Source organism: Pelophylax lessonae, assembly GCF_965119305.1.
Source record: "Pelophylax lessonae genome assembly, chromosome: 4".
NCBI lineage: Eukaryota > Metazoa > Chordata > Amphibia > Anura > Ranidae > Pelophylax > Pelophylax lessonae.
This window is the reverse complement of record NC_138771.1, coordinates 507,919,013-507,938,932: the sequence shown is the minus strand read 5'-3', so window position 1 is coordinate 507,938,932 and position 19,920 is coordinate 507,919,013. Positions and strand designations below refer to the sequence as shown.

Sequence of the window (19,920 nt, the reverse complement as noted above, 5' to 3'; positions counted from 1 at the left end):
GGTGTTTTTCAGCTGCAGGGACAGGACGACTGGTTGCAATCGAGGGAAAGATGAATGCGGCCAAGTACAGGGATATCCTGGACAAAAACCTTCTCCAGAGTGCTCTGGACCTCAGATTGGGCTGAAGGTTTACCTTCCAACAAGACAATGACCCTAAGCACACAGCTAAAATAACGGAGTGGCTTCACAACAACTCCGTGACTGTTCTTGAATGGCCCAGCCAGAGCCCTGACTTAAACCCAATTGAGCATCTCTGGAGAGACCTAAAAATGGCTGTCCACCAACGTTTACCATCCAACCTGACAGAACTGGAGAGGATCTGCAAGGAGGAATGGCAGAGGATCCCCAAATCCAGGTGTGAAAGACTTGTTGCATCTTTCCCAAAAAGACTCCTGGCTGTATTAGATCAAAAGGGGGCTTCTACTAAATACTGAGAAAAGGGTCTGAATACTTAGGACCATGTGATATTTCAGTTTTTCTTTTTTCATAAATCTGCAACAATGTCAACAATGCTGTGTTTTTCTGTCAGTATGGGGTGCTATGTGTACATTCATGAGGAAGAAGAATGAACTTAAATGATTTTAGCAAATGGCTGCAATATAACAAAGAGTGAAAAATTTAAGGGGGTCTGAATACTTTCCGTACCCACTGTATGTAAATGGATGGATGAGTTTGCTTTGAATTTAAAAGAAAAATGACGTAAATCGCATTTTTGATGTGTGGTACTCAGATACAGTTTAGTTCAATTTGTTTAAGGTTCTGGAAAGATCAACACTAAATGATGAAATTATAGAAGATAAACTAATGACTTTACCTGTTGTAAATTTTGTAGGGGAATATAAAAGTAAAAACACTATACTTCCACTTTTAATGTCCCTCTGCAGGTGGAGTGCCACATCTACCTCAACCAGACCAAACTGCTTGGATTCTGCAAGTCACATGACATTGTATTGGTGGCGTTTGCTGTCTTGGGATCCAGTCGGGATGAGGGCTGGTAAATATTGATGTGGTGGTATAATTATACTTGTGTTCTTTTATAGCTAGGGTGTGTGCATAGTGATTGATTTCTTGGTCTAAAATATATACATAAATCTAGTATGTAATATTTATAAATGTGTTTGCTCAGCTGGTATTCACATCAAAACCCAGAGCAGGCTTTTACCAGCTACTGTGCTACCAGCAGTTTAGAAACCTTAAGTTCCAATGCAGCACCAGTCACACCTTTCAAATTTATAACTCAAAATAAAGGTACAACTCAGAGCAGGAAACAGGTAGGTGTTGTCTGTTGCTAAGTTGCCAACTATCCTGCATTTGCAATAGGCTGCCCGACATGTCCTTGTCTCAGGCTGCATCCTTAAAATCAGAGCAGTGAAGGCAGGTGCCTACAAAGGGGTTAAGGTGGTTTTCTTTGTGTTCCTGTTTTTCCTCTCTGCGTTCATGTCCTTTAAGTTAGTTGAGCCAGCGAGGTGCTAAATCGTATAGTGTATGTATGCTTGGCAGTGTCCTCAGGTTGACCTAGCAGCTAGAGGTAGGGATGGGCCGAACAACCCCCTGTTCGGTTCGCACCAGAACTTTCGAACATTGCAAATAACGATTCCAATCGAAGTCTAAGGGACCCGAACTGGGAAATAAAAACTGCCCATTTTGAAGGCTTATATGCAAGTAATTGGGCATACAATGGTTATGGGGGTCTGGGTACTGCCCTGGCGGACATGTATCAGTGAAAAAAAGGTTTATAAAAAAAACTTCATTTTTAAATGAGCAGTGATTTACTGATCTCAAAATCTTACTGGTACAGCGCTAAAAAAAAAATGCATATATATAATGTAAATAATTTTTTCATGAATCCTTTCTGATACCATTTTCATTACTAAAGTCTTGTATATAGTCCCTTATCATCCCCTCCAATATGTTACAGACTATTGATGTTTGGCTGACCGGCCTGTAGTTCCCAGGGATATATCTCGGCCCTTTTTTTAATATTGGTTGGCTTTTTTCCAATCAGCTGGTACCGTTCTGTCAGTCGACTATCCATAAAAATAATGGCGCTTCCCCCAATGGTTTGTAGCTTCCCAAATTAGATGGGGGAAAGAGCCTGCTTGAAGTGTAATAAATTACTTGCAGTGAAGTGGAGGGACACACGGAATGTTTTCGTTCTGTCCTCCATTCACACAGATATGACAGTCCAAATTGCATTGGCGACTGATGTTGAGAAAGCCCCTCTGTGTCCATGAATACAACCTTAACATGGGAGGGGTTGTAACGCTCCTGCGTTTCTTATATGGTGTGGATTTTCAGCTGCAGAAATAGTTCCACGTCAGTAGTCATGTAAGAGATATGCTGAGATACCATTCCCAACCTCAATGACTCATCATGTGTGGAAGGTCTTATTTCAGCCAGTAAATACACACAATTAGCAAACTGGTTCCTAGAGTGACTTTATGTATGTGGTAACACAATGATGAAGGTTGAGGGATAGGTTGAGTGGAGGTGGTAGGTGATAGACACTTGAAGGTGAGACAGTAGCAGATGGATGCAGGAAGGTTTAGCAATGTTGTATGATAGCAGATGATAGAATACCAGGTGGACATACAAAAGAGATCAACCCAGTGCAGAAAAGTAGCAGTAGTCTCAAGAGCTAGCAATCTAGTTATGCAGATGTGATAAACAGTCTTTACTATGCAGAGCTAGATAGTGTAAGCTTAGTATAAGTTTATAGAGAATTCCCCTGCGGGGTACTTAGCACTATTAGCGATACAGCCGAAGGGTGGTTCAGGAGAGGCGGATGATCCAGTAGCGGGATACAGGGATCAGCGCAGCGAGGTTCCGTCAGCGAAGTAAGCTTGCAAGCATGGAAACTTCAAGCAAGGTTAGCATCCAGGTAAGGGTGTTTGAACGAACACATGTGAGTGAGAACCGGCGCTTTAAATAGCCATCTAGTCCGGCGCTGGGTGATGACAGCTCCAGTCTTAAAGGTGTATGCGCACCTTTCCAAAAGTAAATGGTGGGGCGCATACACTTGTGGAAAGTGTAATTTAGGGTACCAAAGGTACCGGAACATTACAATACCCCCCTTAAGGCCTGCTCCTGAAGGCCTCTGGAGCTGGTTTGTCTGGGTATCTCGCATGAAAATTGCGGATTAATCTAGGAGCATGTATGTCAGAGGTGTTTAGCCAGGTGTCGTCTTGGGGCCCATAGTTCTTCCATCTAACCAAGTACTGAAGTCTTCTTCTGTAGATACGAGAATCCAGAATCTCTTTTATCTCGTATTCTTCTCCACCTTCAACTTGTACAGGAGGGGGAGGTGGAATATTAGGCCTTATTCCTTGGTCCGGAACATGGGGTTTTAGTAGCGACACATGGAAAATGGGATGGATTTTTAGGTCCATTGGCAATGTAAGCTGCACTGCAGCTTTTCCAATAAGTTTCTTGATTGGGAAAGGTCCCAAGAACAGAGGTCCAAGCTTTTTGCTAGGGATCTTCAGTCTCAAGTTTTTTGTTGAGAGCCAAACGAGGTCCCCGATAGTATACTGTGGAGAAGGTCTTCAACGAAGATCATAGTACTTCTTTTGTTGACTGTGAGCGTGTGCAATGGTAGTATTTAGTAAACCCAGAGAATCCTTTATTTGGGTAAGATAGTCTGAGGCTACTGGGTTATTTGAAGGAAGGATGCGTGGAGGGAGAATAGAGGGATGGAACCCATAGTTCAAGTAGAACGGACTCTGCTTGGTTGTACTGTGAGTTGCGTTGTTGTAGGCAAATTCTGCCAGGGGGAGAAGATCCAACCAATCATCCTGTTGGTAAGAAGTGTAACAACGTAAATACTGCTCGATGCATTGGTTGACTCTTTCAGTCTGTCCGTTGGTCTGCGGATGGTAAGGAGAAGTGAGCTTCCGCTCAATCCGTAGTATGTGACATAGTTCTTGCCAGAATTTAGAAATAAATTGGGATCCACGGTCAGACAGAAGAGTTTTTGGGATACCATGTAATCTGAAGACATGTTTCATCAGGAGTTCTGCCGTTTGTTTGGACGAAGGTAGTCTGCGAATAGCAATGAAATGTGCCATCTTTGTCAGATGGTCCACTGACACCAAGATGGTATTAAATCCTTTGCAAGGAGGCAATTCTACGATGAAGTCCAATGACAAAACCTCCCATGGAGTTTGGGGTATTGGTAGACTGCATAGTAGACCGGATGGTCTCGTAGTGTCAATTTTGGACCTGGCACAGACATTGCATGAAGAGACGAATTTTTGTATAGATGTTTTCATGTCAGGCCACCAGAATTGTCGAGAAATCAAATTGAAAGTCTTTGTCATACCCATATGTCCTGCCATAGGCACATCATGCGATAATTCCAAGATCTTGGTGCGTAGGGTAGGTGGTATGTAAAGTTTGTCGTTGTAGTAGAGGAAGCCTTCTGCATCAGTATTTAGTTGTGGTGGGGGTGAATCCAAACTTATACCATGCAGAACCTCTTCCTTTAAGGAACGGACAACTCCAATAATGCGTTTGTGAGGTATTATAGGAACGGAAGGGATTTCAAAGTAGTTTTCTTCAGTTAGTCGTGATAGTGCATCCGCCTTTTTGTTCTTATCTGCAGGTGTGTAGGTCACTAGGAAGTTAAACCTTAGAAAGAATAGTGACCATCGTACCTGTCGATGCGAGAGAGTTTTGCTAGTCTGAAGATATTGGAGGTTTTTATGGTCCGTGTATATAATTATTGGTAGTTGGGTGCCTTCGAGTAAATGTCGCCAATTCTCCAGAGCCAATTTTATAGCAAGCAGTTCCTTTTCACCCACGGGGTAATTTATCTCGGGACTGCTCAGGGATTTAGAAAAAAAAGCGACTGGATGAAGTGGTGAAGTGTGGGTAGGTCGTTGGGAGAGTATTGCTCCTACTGCCATGTTTGACGCATCTACCTCCAGAATGTATTGGAGGGATGGGTCTGGATGGCGTAATATGGGAGCGGAAGTAAACCTTGTCTTTAACAAGTGGAAAGCCTTATTTGCTTCTTCTGACCATTTAAATGGTATTTTTATGCTAGTGAGCTGTGTGAGGGGTCTCACAATAGCAGAAAAGTTTTTTTATGAACTTCCTGTAGAAATTTGAAAATCCCAGGAATCGCTGTAGCGCCTTGCGTGTAGTTGGTGTAGGCCAATCCTGAATGCAGGATATTTTACTCATGTCCATCTCGATTCCTGTTTTGGATATGATGTAGCCTAGAAAGAGTACCTCATCTTTATGGAACAAGCATTTCTTCAGCTTCACATAAAGATTATGTGCAAGCAATCTCGATAATACAAGTCTTACATGTCTTATGTGTTCAGACAGGGTCCGTGAATATATAAGTATATCGTCCAGATATACCACAACACAGACATCTAGTAAGTCTTTAAAAATATCGTTTATAAATCGTTGGAAAACTGCAGGGGCATTGCATAGGCCGAATGCCATCACAAGATATTCGAACAATCCGTATCTAGTTCTGAATGCAGTCTTCCACTCGTGTCCATCACGGATTCGAATGAGATTGTATGCTCCTTTCAGGTCTAATTTTGAAAAATAGGTAGCTCCACGCAACTGCTCAATGAGCTCAGGGATAAGCGGTAGAGGATAGCGATCTTTTATTGTGATAGCATTCAATTTCCTGTAGTCGATGATAGGTCTGAGACTTGAATCTTTATTGCGAACAAAAAAGAGTCCTGCTGCTGTGGAAGAAGTGGAAGGTCTAATAAAACCTTTTTCCAAGTTCTCATCCAAATAGGTTTTGAGATGGGCAAGTTCATCCTGTGAAAGAGGATAAACATGACCGAACGGCAATTTGCTATTTGGGAGTAGATCAATGCTACAATCATAGTCTCGATGAGGAGGTAATGCTTGAGCATTTTTCTCAAGAAAAACCTCAGAAAGATCCTGATAACATAGTGGTGCAATCTCATCTGTCACCACAGACAGAATCTTCCCGGAAAAAGGGAGGTTACACGTTTCCTCGCAATAACAAGAAGGGAAGGTCAAGGACCGTTTCTTCCAATCTATGGTTGGTTGGTGTGTGTGCAACCAGGGAAGTCCCAACACAATGGGAAAGTGGGGTGATGGTATTAAATCGAAGGTAGAAGTCTCCCTATGAGACTCGTTAATAGTGACTAGAAGTGCTTGTGTCTGATCGGTGATCGGACCAGAGGATAACGGAACACCGGTAATAAGACTTACTGAGACAGGTTTGAGTTTAGAAATAATAGGAATTTTATTTAAAGCAGCAAAACATATATCCATATAATTTCCACAAGATCCTGTGTCAATCATGGCCTTAGTAGTAATCCTGTTCTGGTCCCACTGTAATGTCAAAAAAACAGAAATGTAGGGGTTAGTGAATGAAGTTGTCAATCCTCCTAGGGAGACATGTGAACACTCACCCTTCTTTTTGTTGACTAGGGGACAGACGTTTATCTTGTGATCCGGGGATGCACAGTACAAGCAGAGATTTTCATTTCGTCTTTTGGCTTTTTCCATAGTTGATAGCGGTGGGCGTATGGTTCCTACCTCCATAGGAACGGCCAGACTCCGAGAGGAAACGGATAATGGCATTCCCATCTTTTCAGCCTTTCTTTCTCGTAGTCTTCTATCTATGGTAATACTGAGTTGTATTAATGCATCCAGGGTTTTTGGCAGATCCGCTCGGGCGAGCTCGTCCTTAACGGCTTCTGATAGGCCAAGCCTAAATTGGGTTTTCAGAGATGCATCATTCCATTCTGAATCAAGGGTCCATCTCTTGAACTCTGCGACAAAGTCTTCTACAGGCCTCCTTCCTTGTTTCAAGGATCTTAACTGAAGATCAGCAGTACTCTGCCTATTGGGGTCATCATATAGGCTAGTGAGCTCTGCCAGGAACAAGGCATAGGAGTTGAGAAGCTGGTCGTTTTTCTCAAAAAGAGAATCTGCCCAGGCTCGGGGATCGCTTGATAGGTAGGAAATAATAGTACAAATCTTAATGTGATCAGTAAGGTAGGTACGAGGTTTTAGCAAAAAAAGTAACTCACATGCGTTTTTAAATTCGCGAAATTTTTTGCGATCGCCTGTAAATACCAAAGGGGGATTTATCTTGGGTTCAGGGGACTGAGCAGAGGTAAATTGTGTCAGTCTAATTACCTGCTGCGACAGAGCCTGATTGTCTTCTTTTAATTCAGCAAGTGCGTGTATTAACGCAGATACTTGCTGTTTTAATTGTGTCACCTGAGTGGTTATTTCTGCTGAATCCATTTTTTGGTTCGTTCAATCTGTAACGCTCCTGCGTTTCTTATATGGTGTGGATTTTTCAGCTGCAGAAATAGTTCCACGTCAGTAGTCATGTAAGAGATATGCTGAGATACCATTCCCAACCTCAATGACTCATCATGTGTGGAAGGTCTTATTTCAGCCAGTAAATACACACAATTAGCAAACTGGTTCCTAGAGTGACTTTATGTATGTGGTAACACAATGATGAAGGTTGAGGGATAGGTTGAGTGGAGGTGGTAGGTGATAGACACTTGAAGGTGAGACAGTAGCAGATGGATGCAGGAAGGTTTAGCAATGTTGTATGATAGCAGATGATAGAATAGCAGGTGGACATACAAAAGAGATCAACCCAGTGCAGAAAAGTAGCAGTAGTCTCAAGAGCTAGCAATCTAGTTATGCAGATGTGATAAACAGTCTTTACTATGCAGAGCTAGATAGTGTAAGCTTAGTATAAGTTTATAGAGAATTCCCCTGCGGGGTACTTAGCACTATTAGCGATACAGCCGAAGGGTGGTTCAGGAGAGGCGGATGATCCAGTAGCGGGATACAGGGATCAGCGCAGCGAGGTTCCGTCAGCAAAGTAAGCTTGCAAGCATGGAAACTTCAAGCAAGGTTAGCATCCAGGTAAGGGTGTTTGAACGAACACATGTGAGTGAGAACCGGCGCTTTAAATAGCCATCTAGTCCGGCGCTGGGTGATGACAGCTCCAGTCTTAAAGGTGTATGCGCACCTTTCCAAAAGTAAATGGTGGGGCGCATACACTTGTGGAAAGTGTAATTTAGGGTACCAAAGGTACCGGAACATTAAAGGGTGGACTTCAACGACCAGATGATGGCACCGTAAGGCAAGAAGCTGGTACAAGAAAGTGTCTGTATACTTATTCCAATTGACTCTGTTGAACTCTTATGTGCTATACAAAGCATCAGAAAGAAGTGGATCCTTCCTAAAATTCCAGGAAGAGATTATCACAGCCCTTTTGTATCCAGAAGGTGCTGTGGCCCAAATTCACAATCCAGAATGATGCAGTGAGCTGGCTGCATGAGCGACATTTTCCGGATTTGTCCTCCCTGGTACCCCTGCCCAAAGAGCACCCCAAAGAACTGATTTGTTCTTACAGCAACATCGTTTTCTCTCAGCATATAGGTAAATCAATGATTGCAGCGCTGTAGGAGGTAATTTCACCTCCGCAGTTTAAAAAAAAAAGAGCATACATGGTGAAGCATAGAGGATGGGGTGGACACAGAGGGCGGAGCTCCCTTATGTTTCACCATATATTTTTAAAAACTTTTCTTGGCAGAGATTTCTTTATCCACATCGATCGCTGTAAATGGAGGAATCTGTTGGTTCTCTTTTTTTTCTTTCAGCCCACAGGCTGCATAAAAAAAAGAGCCTACAAGGACCAGCAACACACTGGTACGTCACTGGACTTTGAGTGGTTATACCAAGATGATAACTGCAGATTTAGGCATCATCTTGGTATTGTATTTTTACAGTCGGCGGTTGGCTTTCATGTAAAAGCAATCCTAGCGGATGACTAGCTGCTAGACTGAGGGAGGGGAGAACCCCCGCCTGCTGACTTTCATGGTTTTCTCGGGCTCTCCTATCCCACCAGGTAACTAGAGACTGCAGCCGGTGGTTCTGTCATCTAACCATAGAGCTAATTGGAGACCAGAATGGCTCCAATCATCTCTATGGCCTAAGATACCGGAAGCATCAAGCATTTCATGACTTTGGTTTCGCCAGATATAAACCACGCCATTGGGAAATTGGGAAAGCCTCTTATCACACCAGTCTTGGTGTGGTCAGATGCTTTAACCACTTTACCACCGGAGGATTTTCCTGCTAAAAGACCAGGGGTTATTTTGCGATTTTTTACTGCGTGACTTTAACGGACAATCGCGCGGTCGTGCGACGCTGTACCTAAACGAATTTCACGTCCTTTTTTTCCCACAAACAGAGCTTTCTTTTGGTGGTATTTGATCACCTGTGCGATTTTTTGATCACGCGCTATAAACAAAAAAAGAGCGTAATTTTTGCAAAAACAACAATATTTTTCACTTTTTTTTATATGAAATTCCCCCAAAAAAAATGTAAAAATCAAAATTTTTTAAAATTTTCGGCCAATTTGTTTTACGCTACCTATGTTTGGTAAAAAAAATCGCAAAAAGCGTATTTTGATTGGTTTGCGCAAAAGTTATCGCGTTTACTAACAAAGGGAAAGATTTTTGTCATTTTTGGTGTTTTTTTTTTTAACGAGTAATGGCGGCGATCTGCGATTTTTTTTGCGGTACTGCGACATTGCGGCGGACAGATCGGACCCTTGACTGACATTTTTGACACTTTTGGGGGTACCAGTGACATTACTGCAGTAATCAGTGCTATATATATGCACTGTTACTGCAAAAATGACACTGGCAGGGAAGGGGTTAACAGTATTGGACAGGGAGGGGTTAAGTGTGTCCTAGGGGCGTGATTCTAACTGTGTAGGGACATGTCTACTAGTGTAAAAACAAAGATCAACAGTTCTACATAGTAGAACTGTTTGATCTTCACTTTTACACAGGGAGAACTGACAGGTGGCTTGTTTACACAAGCCGCTCTGTCTTTCTCCCGCTGTAGCGGCGATCGTAGTGTGACCGGCGGACATCGGGTCCGCCAGTCACACTCCCGCACTCCTCCGTGAACGAGCCGAGGCGGGCGCGCGCCTCGGCGGGCGCGCGCCCGCCCGCTATTGGCTCTGGAAGGAGTGACAGGCGAGCGACGTAGACCTACGTCACTCTGCCTGGCCGGGGCCGACTGCCGCAGTAAATATACTGTGCGCAGTCGGCAAGCGGTTAAGGGCAGAGGAGAGATCTAGAGTCTAATAGACCCCAATTTTTTTAAAAAAGAGTAGCTGTCACTACTATCTATCTATCTATCTATCTATCTATCTCTATCATAGGGGATATTTAAATTTCCTGTGATAACAAATAAAGTGATAAAAAATAACGAAAGGGAAGGTGTAAAAAATAAATAATAAAAAAATCTCAAGCACCCCTGTTTGCACGCTAAGAAGAACGCAAGCATCGGTCTGGTGTCATATGTAAACAGCAATTGCAGCATGCATGTGAGGTATTGCCGCAAACTTCAGATTGAGGGCAGTAATTCTTGCAGTAGAACTCCTCTGTAAATCCAAAGTGGTAACCTGAAAAGGCTTTTAAAGGCTTTTAAAAATGTACGTAGTTTCTTGCCACTGCACAGGCGTGTGGAATTTTAAAGCATGTCATGTTTGGTATCTATGTACTCGGCATAAGATCATCTTTTATAGTTTACCAAACAATATATTGGGCAATATATAGTGTATTTGTGCATTATATTTTAAAAAAGTGTTTTTCCCCCCTATAAATTGCATTTGGAAAATCTCTGCGCAAATACCATGTGACAAAAAAAAATTGCAACACCTACCATTTTTGTAGGGCCTCTGCTTAATAAAAAAATATATAAAGTTTGGGGGTTCAAAGTAATTTTCTAATAAAAAAAATATAGTTTTCATGTAAACAAAAAAGTGTCAGAAAAGGCTTGGTCTTCAATTGGTTAGAGAGTGGATGATGTGTGGCATAAGCTTCTAATATTTGGCATAAAATGCCAGGACAGTTCAACCACCCCCCCCCCCCCCCCCCCAAATGACTCTTTTTTGGAAAGTAGAAACCCCAAGCTATTTGCTGAGAGGCATGTTGAGTCCATGGAATATTTTATATTTTGCCACAAGTTTTAGGAAAATAACATTTCATTTATTAATTTATTTTTACACAAAGATGTTATTAAATGATATATTGCTAACACATGCCATTGTTATATATGTGGACTGACACCCCAAAATACATTCTACTGCTTCTCCTGAGTGCAGGGATACCACATGTATGAGACTTTTTGGGAGCCTATCTGTGTACGGGACCCCAAAAACCAATCACCACCTTCAGGTTTTCTAAGGGCGCAAATTGCTTATTTTACTCCTCACTACCTATCACAATTTCGGAGGCCCTAAAAAGTCAAGATAGCACAAACAAGAACTCCCCCAAATGGCCAATTTTCAGAAAGTAGACACCCCAAGGTATTTGCTAAGAGGCATAGTGAGTATTTTGCAGCTCTTGATTAAAATATTAAAATGTTTATTTCATACAATCAAGGATCAATTTGCCTCATTTAAAGTCCCGCAAACCTATGAAAAGTATTTTTTTATATACAAATAGGGATGGAGGCCTGTTTTTCCAATATGTAGGTGTGCTGCAGAACATAATATTCTCTATTTATGCAATTATTGGGTGGAAGACACCTGGGTTCTATATGTTCTGTCACGCACAAACTACGTTCATTAAATGATTTGTTCAATATTGTTTAATATCTGTTAATATGTCATTTACAAGTGTTACATTGTAATTTTCCATGAGTTATGAAGAGCATTCAGCACTAGGGATGATTTGGGTGTTTTGAGCTTGTCCTATCCCGGGTTGCGATGCATGGCCGGACGTCCCTTCCCCATCCTTGCCAATGGCCACTTAGGTGGTGGTGGGGTTGTCTATCCATGCATCAGCGTCATGTTTGCACACTTGACCTGTCTGTTGTCGGATCGGTGTGTTTTTTTTCCATGACGTTGGTGGGAGGGTTGACCCCAAGCCTACAAATGCAAGACTGAGGAGGGCCAGGTAATCAGTGAGGTTTTTACCACACCAGATGCAACTAATTGAGACTTAAATGGACACCTTTTAACATCACATGCAAGATGGAGGCACACCTTCATTACTATCACTAACAACCTTTCTTTCATTTCAGAGGTTACACCTTACTTACCTAATTTCTTTTTCTTGTTTTTCTACTACTTTTTATTTTGTTTCATTTCACTTTCTTGTCTTTTCATTTGCAACACTGGATTCTTGGTTTTTGTGTTTCTCTTTGGTGTTTAAGTTTTGGTTTCTGTCTACTAATGGTCCCCCTTTTGGACCCCTGTGTTTTATACTATTCACCTGGTATTCACAGTCACTTTATTTATCTCATAGTGCATCATTTAAAGTCTGACATACATTTCATATAACTTTATATATTCTTAGATAAACGTGGATGATACTAGTTTCTACATATCAATACTTGGGAAATGGTATTTCGCTGATCTGGCCTTTCCTTGGCTTGTTTCTCTGTGCCTGGGGCTGGTCTCTCCCACCTCAGCCCTGGGTGAGACTTATGCTTGACACCCTCATTCTTCTCCCTGAAGCTGTCTGCTTTTCTGAGCTGACCTGTAGATATCTCTATTGCATCCTATTTCTGTTGAAGTGGGCACAGAACCACGAAATGCATTGAGTTATATGGATGCCAAGATATCATGTTTTTAATACCATATCAGATGCCAACAATATTATGTACCATCAAAAATATATATTTTGTGCGATGCAGGAATATATTCCCTCCCTTGTCAGCTCTTCTCGACATACCAACCTGTTTTAATTGTAATTTGACCAATTTAAATTATGTTGTATTCCTTGTAATGTATAATCATCATTTTCTTTTTTTTTTTTTTTTTTTGTATATTTATTTATTATGAATTGAAGTAGACCTTTTCTACTGGTTTATAATCTACTGTAGTTACAATGGATGGCCAATAATGGTCTATTTTAATTAAAATATTACATTTTTAAATGTTTATTTCATACAACCAAGGATCAATTTGCCTCATTTAAAGTCCCGCAAACCTATGAAAAGTATTTCTGTATATACAATTAGGGATGAAGGCCTGTTTTTCCAATATGTAGGTGTGCTGCAGAACATAATATTCTCTATTTTGCAGCTCTCATTTGTTTTGGAAAATAAAGAAAGAAAAGATAAATGTGTTGTTTTTTTTCAACTTTCAAAACTTTGTTACAAAAAGTGAGATCTTCAAAATACTCAACCTGCCTCTCAGCTAATAGCTTTGGGGGGGTCTACTTTCTGAAAAGGGGTCATGGGGGGGGGGGGGGGTTGTGCTATCTTGGCATTTCATGGCCTCCGAAACTGTGATGGGTAGCGAGGAGTGAAATCAACAATTTACGCCATTAGAAAGCCTGAAAGCAGTGATTGGTTTTCGGGGTCCTGACTGCCAAAAAGTCTCACACATGGGGTATCCCCATACTCAGAAGAAGCAGCAGAATGTATTTTGAGGTGTAATTCCAAATCTACCTATGGCATGCGTGAGCAATATATAATTTCAATGACAACTTTGTGTAAAAAAAAAAAAAAAAAATTAATTTTTTGTCATATTTAAACACCTGTGACAGAAAAATGTAATATTCAATGGGCTTACCATGACTCTTAGGAATTTCCTTGGGGTGTCTACTTTCCAAAAAGGGGTTATTTGGGGGTTTGGGGGGGTTTCGTACCGCTCTGCCATTTTAGCACTTCAAGAAATGGGAGATTAAAAGTTGCGTAAATCCCAGTATATACAGTACGTCATAGTTTTGTAGATGCTATAATTTTTGCGCAAACCAATAATAAACGCTTATTGAGATTTTTTTTATATCTATGACGTAGCTAAATACATTTTGGCCTGAATGTATGGCAAAAATTGAGTTTATTGGATATTTTCTATAAGAAAAATTAGAAAATGTAATTTTTCTCAAAGTTTTCGTTTTTTTCATTTAAATCGCAAAAAAATAAAAACCGCAGAGGTGATCAAATACCACCAAAAGAAAGCTCTAATTATGGGAAAAAATGGACATAAATTTTGTTTGGGTACAGCATTGCATGACTGCGCAGTTACCAGTTAAACTCGCGCAGTGCAAAATTGCAAAAATTGGCCTGGTCATTAAGAGGGCTAAAACCTTCTAAAGTGGCTAAAGTGATTGTAAACCCTCACATGAAGTGACCAGTGGTGGCCCATCTATTATGGGCGCAGGGGCGCTGCCCCCCCCCCCCATTCAGCCCCCTAGTCTACATGCAGGGCGCCGGATGCATGGATTCCAATGGGACTTTTTTTTTTTTAACCACTTGCCTACAGTGCACTTTCACCCCCTTCCTGCCCAGACCGATTTTCAGCTTTCAGCGCTCTCACACTTTGACTGAGAATTACTCAGTCATGCAACACTGTACCCATACAAAAATTGTGTCCTTTTTTTCACACAAATAGAGCTTTCTTTTGATGGTATTTGATCAATACTGGGTTTTTTTATTTTTTGTGCTATAAATAAAAAAAGACTGAAAATATCGTGAAAAAACGCATTTTTCTTTGTTTCTGTCATAAAATTTTGCAAATTAGTCATTTTTCTTCACAAATTTTGGCCAAAATTTATACTGCTACTTATCTTTGGTTAAAAATAACCCAAGTAAGTGTATATTATTTGGTCTTTGTGAAAGTTATAGAGTCCACAAGCTATGGTGCGAATCATTGAAAATTGATCACACTTGATCACACCTGATGTACTGAAGGCCTATCTCATTTCTTGAGACACTAAAAAGTCAGGAAAGTACAAATACCCCCCAAATGACCCCTTTTTGGAAAGTAGACATTCCAAGGTATTTAATAAGGGGCATGGTGAGTTTTTTGAAGTTGTCATTTTTTCCCACAACTCTTTGCAAAATGAAGATTTCTTTTTTTTTTTTTTTTTACAAATTGCCATATTAACAGGTTATTTCTCTCACACAGCACATGTATACTTGCAACTACACCCCAAAACACATTCTACTACTCCTCCTGAGTATGGCGATACCACATGTGTGAGACTTTTTCACAGCCTGGCAACATACAGAGGCCTAACATCCAAGTAGCAGCGTCCGGCATTCTAGGAGCACAAATTACACATATAATTTCCTGACAACCTATCGCACTTTTGAAGGCCCTGGAGCACCAGGACAATGGAAACCCCCATAAAATGACCCCATTTTGGAAAGCAAACAGCCCAACGTATAATTTTTGAGGCATAATGAGTCTTTTGAATATGTCATTTTTTTCCACAAGTTTTTGGAAAATGTGGAAAGAAAATGAAAACACATTTTTTTTTACACAAAGCTGTCCATTTATGCAATATTTCTAACACATAGCATGTACATAGCAAAAATTGCACCCCAAAATACATTCTGCTATTCCTCCTGAGTATGGCGATACCACATGTGTAACACTTTTTCACAGCCTGGCCACACACATAGGCCTAACATCCAAGTAGCGCTTTACACAAAGTTGTCCATTTATCCACTTTAAGACTGGGCCTATTTTTGACACTTGGTGTTTACAAGCTAAAATCATTTTTTTTGCTAGAAAATTACTTGGAACCCCCAAACATTATATATATTTTTTTAGCAGAGACCCTAGAGAATAAAATGGAGATCGTTGCAATATTTTTTATCACACCATATTTGCGCAGCAGTCTTCCAGATGCGATTTTTTTGAAAAAAATTCACTTTTTTGAACTAAAAAATAAGAAAACAGTAAATTTAGCACAATTTTTTTCCATAATGTGAAAGATAATGTTTCGCCGAGTAATTAGATACCCAACATGTCATGCTTCAAAATTGCACATGCTCACAGAATGGCGCCAAACATTGGTACTTAAAAATCCCCATAGGCAACATTTTAAAAATTTCTGCAGGTTACTAGCTTAGAGTTACAGAGGAGGTCTAGGGCTCAAATTATTGCTCTCGCTCTAACGATCGCGGCGATACCTCACATGTATGGTTTGAACACCGTTTACATATGTGGGCGGGACTTGTGTATGCATTTGCTTCTGCGCGCGAGCTAACGGGGACAGGGCGCTTTAATTTTTTTTTTTTCCTATTTATTTTATTTATTATTTTTTTATTTTTACACAGTTTTAAAAAAAAAATGTTTTATTATAATGTAAACATCCCTTGTAATAGAAATAGGCATGACAGGTCCTCTTTATTGTGAGATCTGGGGTCAAAAAGACCTCACACCTCACAACTACACTAAAAAAGAAAAGAAAAAAAAAAAAAATTGTTGAAAGAGGAAAAAAAAAAAAAGAAAAAAAAAAGCGGCCCTTTAAACCGGTTGCTAGGCAAAGTCTTTTGACGTAGCTCCGGTCCTCCAAGACCATAGAGTTGAGTGAGGGCCATCTTGCCCTCACTCGACTTCCTGTCTCTGAGGATCCGGGACCAGATAGTTTTCCCCGCTGCCGGCGGGTCCGGTAAGCTGGGAAAACGTCTGGGACGCGGCAGGAGGGGGGGGCACCTCTTCACCTGCACCGTAAGGGTAATTCCGCAGCGAATCCGCCACTGGGACCACCCTTATCTGAAAGCCGACCGCCCGCCGTTTCAAAAAATACCGGGGTTATGGGGGCTATCTGCTGCCATAACCCCAGTATTTAGCTTTTAATGGCCGACGCATATAGTCGTTAGGCGGTCAGTAAGTGATTGCATGTATATGGCAAACAGGTGACGATGACTGATGGGGTGACAGGTGACAATGACTGATGGGGTGACAGGTGACGATGACTGATGGGGTGACAGGTGACGATGACTGATGGGGTGACAGGTGACGATGACTGATGGGGTGACAGGTGACGATGACTGATGAGGTGACAGGTGACGATGATTGATGGGGTGACAGGTGACGATGATTGATGGGGTGACAGATGACAATCACTGATGGGGTGACATGTGACGATGATTGATGGGGTGACAAGTGACGATCACTGATGGAGTGTCAAGTGACGATGATTGATAGGGTGACAGATGACGATGACTGATGGGGTGACAGGTGACGATGACTGATGGGGTGACAGGTGACGTTGATTGATGGGGTGACAGGTGACGGGCGATGGTCACTGATGGGTGACAGGTGACGGGCGATGGTGCACGGGCGAATTTTAGGCTACGTTCACATGTGAGCGTAGCGATTGCGAGCAGAATCACTGCGATTCTGCCCGTGATCCAGAAATCATTGCAAATTGCGGGATGCCTGTGCGTTGCTCGTGATTTGCAATAGCACCCCAAACGCTGTGCGATGTTGCTGCGATTTCTGCCTGCCGAATTGAGGTAACATCATGCAAACAACGCATGACGCCCCAAAGAAGCTCTTGTACCTTTTTTGGGCGTCATGCGTTTTTTGCGCGATGTTACCGCAATTCGGCAGGTGGAAATGGCGGCAACATTGCACAGCGTTTGGGGTGCTATTGCAAAAAACGGGCAACGCACAGGCGTCCCTCAATTTGCAATGATTTCCGGATCGCGGGCAGAATCGCGGTGATTCTGCCCGCGATCGCTGCCCTCACATGTGAACGTTATGGGTGTCAATTTCTGGGCACTGATGAGGTGACTGTTGGGTGACAGGTGACATTGGGGGGGCTGAGACTGTGTGGGGGGACCTTTATTGGTGTGATTTTACTTTTTACAGGTACACAGAGCAGTAACTCACTGTTTCTAGTTCTTCTCCCCTCACACTGGAAACTGTATGAGGAGAGAAGAGCTAGTAACACTGAGTTACTGCTCTTTGTTTACATTTTCTGATCGGCTGTGAATGGATTCACAGCCGATCACATAGTAAACAGTCACTATCAGTGACTGTTTACTACTGCCGGTGACAGCTGTGTTCCTACGGAACACAGTGCCACCGACATGACCGCGCTGTGCGCTCCCGATCGCGCATGCGCGGTCATCTCCCGGCCGCCTCCATAGTGATCGGCTGTGTCATTGGAACACAGCCGATCACGTGGGAAACAGCCACGCCCAGTGGCTGTTTCCCCCCTGCCGGTGACGGGGGTGTCCCGGGGACACCCCGACACCGGCAGTGCACGGCGGCGCGCCCGCGATCGCGCGCCTGCCGTGCATTTCCTGGGTCACGTCATATGACGTCCGCCCAGGATAATAGCCGCACCGTCCCGCCGTCATATGACGGCGGGCGGTAAGTGGTTAAGCACTTAGAGCTAAGGGCTCTAATAGGCTACAAAAAAGGGTGGGCACTGTGCCCTTAGCCCACCCAGTTGTATGACAATAGCGAATGAATATTCGCTATTATTCACTGATTCAAATCCTCCTACATACATTTTACTTGTTTATCTGCCGTCTTCTCTCTTATATACATCCATTCTAAAGAGCAGAATTGTGATAAAAATCCTTCTTCATCTGTCAGTATCACTGAGGGGGGGGCTGCAGTTGAAGCTCTTGCAAACTGTGTCGAAGATGATTGGAGGAAAGGGACACACCCTCTTCACACACGGCACAGGAATGAAGGAACATGTAGAGCTGTGTTCTAAATAGACAAGTCGTGTGCTGAGCTCTCCTCCTCCGTCACAATTTTATCTGTGTTGGGAAAACTTCTCTGAAGTGACTCAACTTGGCTACAACCAGCCTGATGGATTCACTTAGCCACTAGCAAAAATCACTATCTTCCCCTGCCCTTCCCTGCCCCACACCGGGAGCAGAGATTACCCTATCAGAACTGTCTGTGTTGATTTGGGAACTGTGATTTCTTCCCGTCAACCAGTGGGGGGGACAGAGATAGAGATATTCAGAGTGAGAAAGATTCAACAAGATTGATTCAGCATGCACCCCCTCTCCTCTCGGTCCCCCATCTCCCAGTGACAGTGAGCCAATCCCAGTGGCCCTTTAGCATGTGATCAGCTACTCTATGTCCAATATCAACTGGTCACATGTAAACGGTTATCGGCAGTTCTTTCCTCACACACTGTCTCTGTGTGAGGAAAAGGAGAAACGATACCCAGCAAGGCTGACCAGGCACAGTCATTACCCCTAAAGCTTGTCCTGAAAAATTGTAAGTTAGTGCAAATAAAAAAAGTATCATGGACAGCACTCAAATGTCGCAAGTGCACTAATAGGGCTACAGTCACCTCATTGAAAATGGGAAAACTTTCAATTCCTGTAAATAGGCATGTAGGAATATGCCACAATTGCAATGCACTGTGGAGTTAGTTTTGTGGCTTTGGATTGTTTGGATGAGGACACAAATTTAAGTAGTTGGGGGTTGAAGGCTGTTGGATACAATCTTTAAAAGCAAATCAAGCCCCTGTTTTAAATGAGGTTACATATCCTTCATTTGATCGACCACGATCTTTATGGATTTTGATCTGTCATTACCCAGATAAGGCTTAGCAGCACACAAAATACCTATTCTGTATTTCTTGGGTATATTTGGATATCCTTTTTGTTAGATATTTGGGTATGCAGAACTACTAACAAGGTTTTATAACTAATTTGAATTTAAATGATTTTATGTATTTAAAGTATATGTACAGTGCATTGCGAAAGTATTTGGCCCCCTTGAACTTTTCGACCTTTTGCCACATTTCAGGCTTCAAAAATAAAGATATAAAACTGTCATTTTTTTTGAAGAATCAACCACAAGTGGGACACAATCATGAAGTGGAATGGAACGAAATTTATTGGATATTTCAAACTTTTTTAACAAATAAAAAACTGAAAAATTGGGCATGCAAAATTATTCAGCCCCCTTAAGTTAATACTTTGTAGCGCCACCTTTTGCTGTGATTACAGCTGTAAGTCGCTTGGGGTATGTCTCTATCAGTTTTGCACATCGAGAGATTGAAATTTTTGCCCTTTCCTTCTTGCAAAACAGCTCAAGCTCAGTGAGGTTGGATGGAGAGCGTTTGTGAACAGCAGTTTTCAGTTCTTTCCACAGATTCTCGATTGGATTCAGGTCTGGACTTTGAC

General features: G+C 42.0%; 1 protein-coding gene across 1 annotated transcript in view; it reads left to right on the top strand.

Annotated features, from left to right (window-relative positions):
- LOC309552734 (aldo-keto reductase family 1 member C1-like) overlaps positions 1-19,920 on the top strand; it is a gene marked incomplete at its 3' end in the record, with an annotated part of 95,233 nt that overhangs the window by 60,623 nt on the left and 14,690 nt on the right. The window contains exon 6 of the mRNA XM_082253655.1: positions 885-994. Within this exon, the coding sequence (XP_082109781.1) occupies positions 885-994 (110 nt within the window). The remainder of the gene's footprint in view (positions 1-884; positions 995-19,920) is intronic.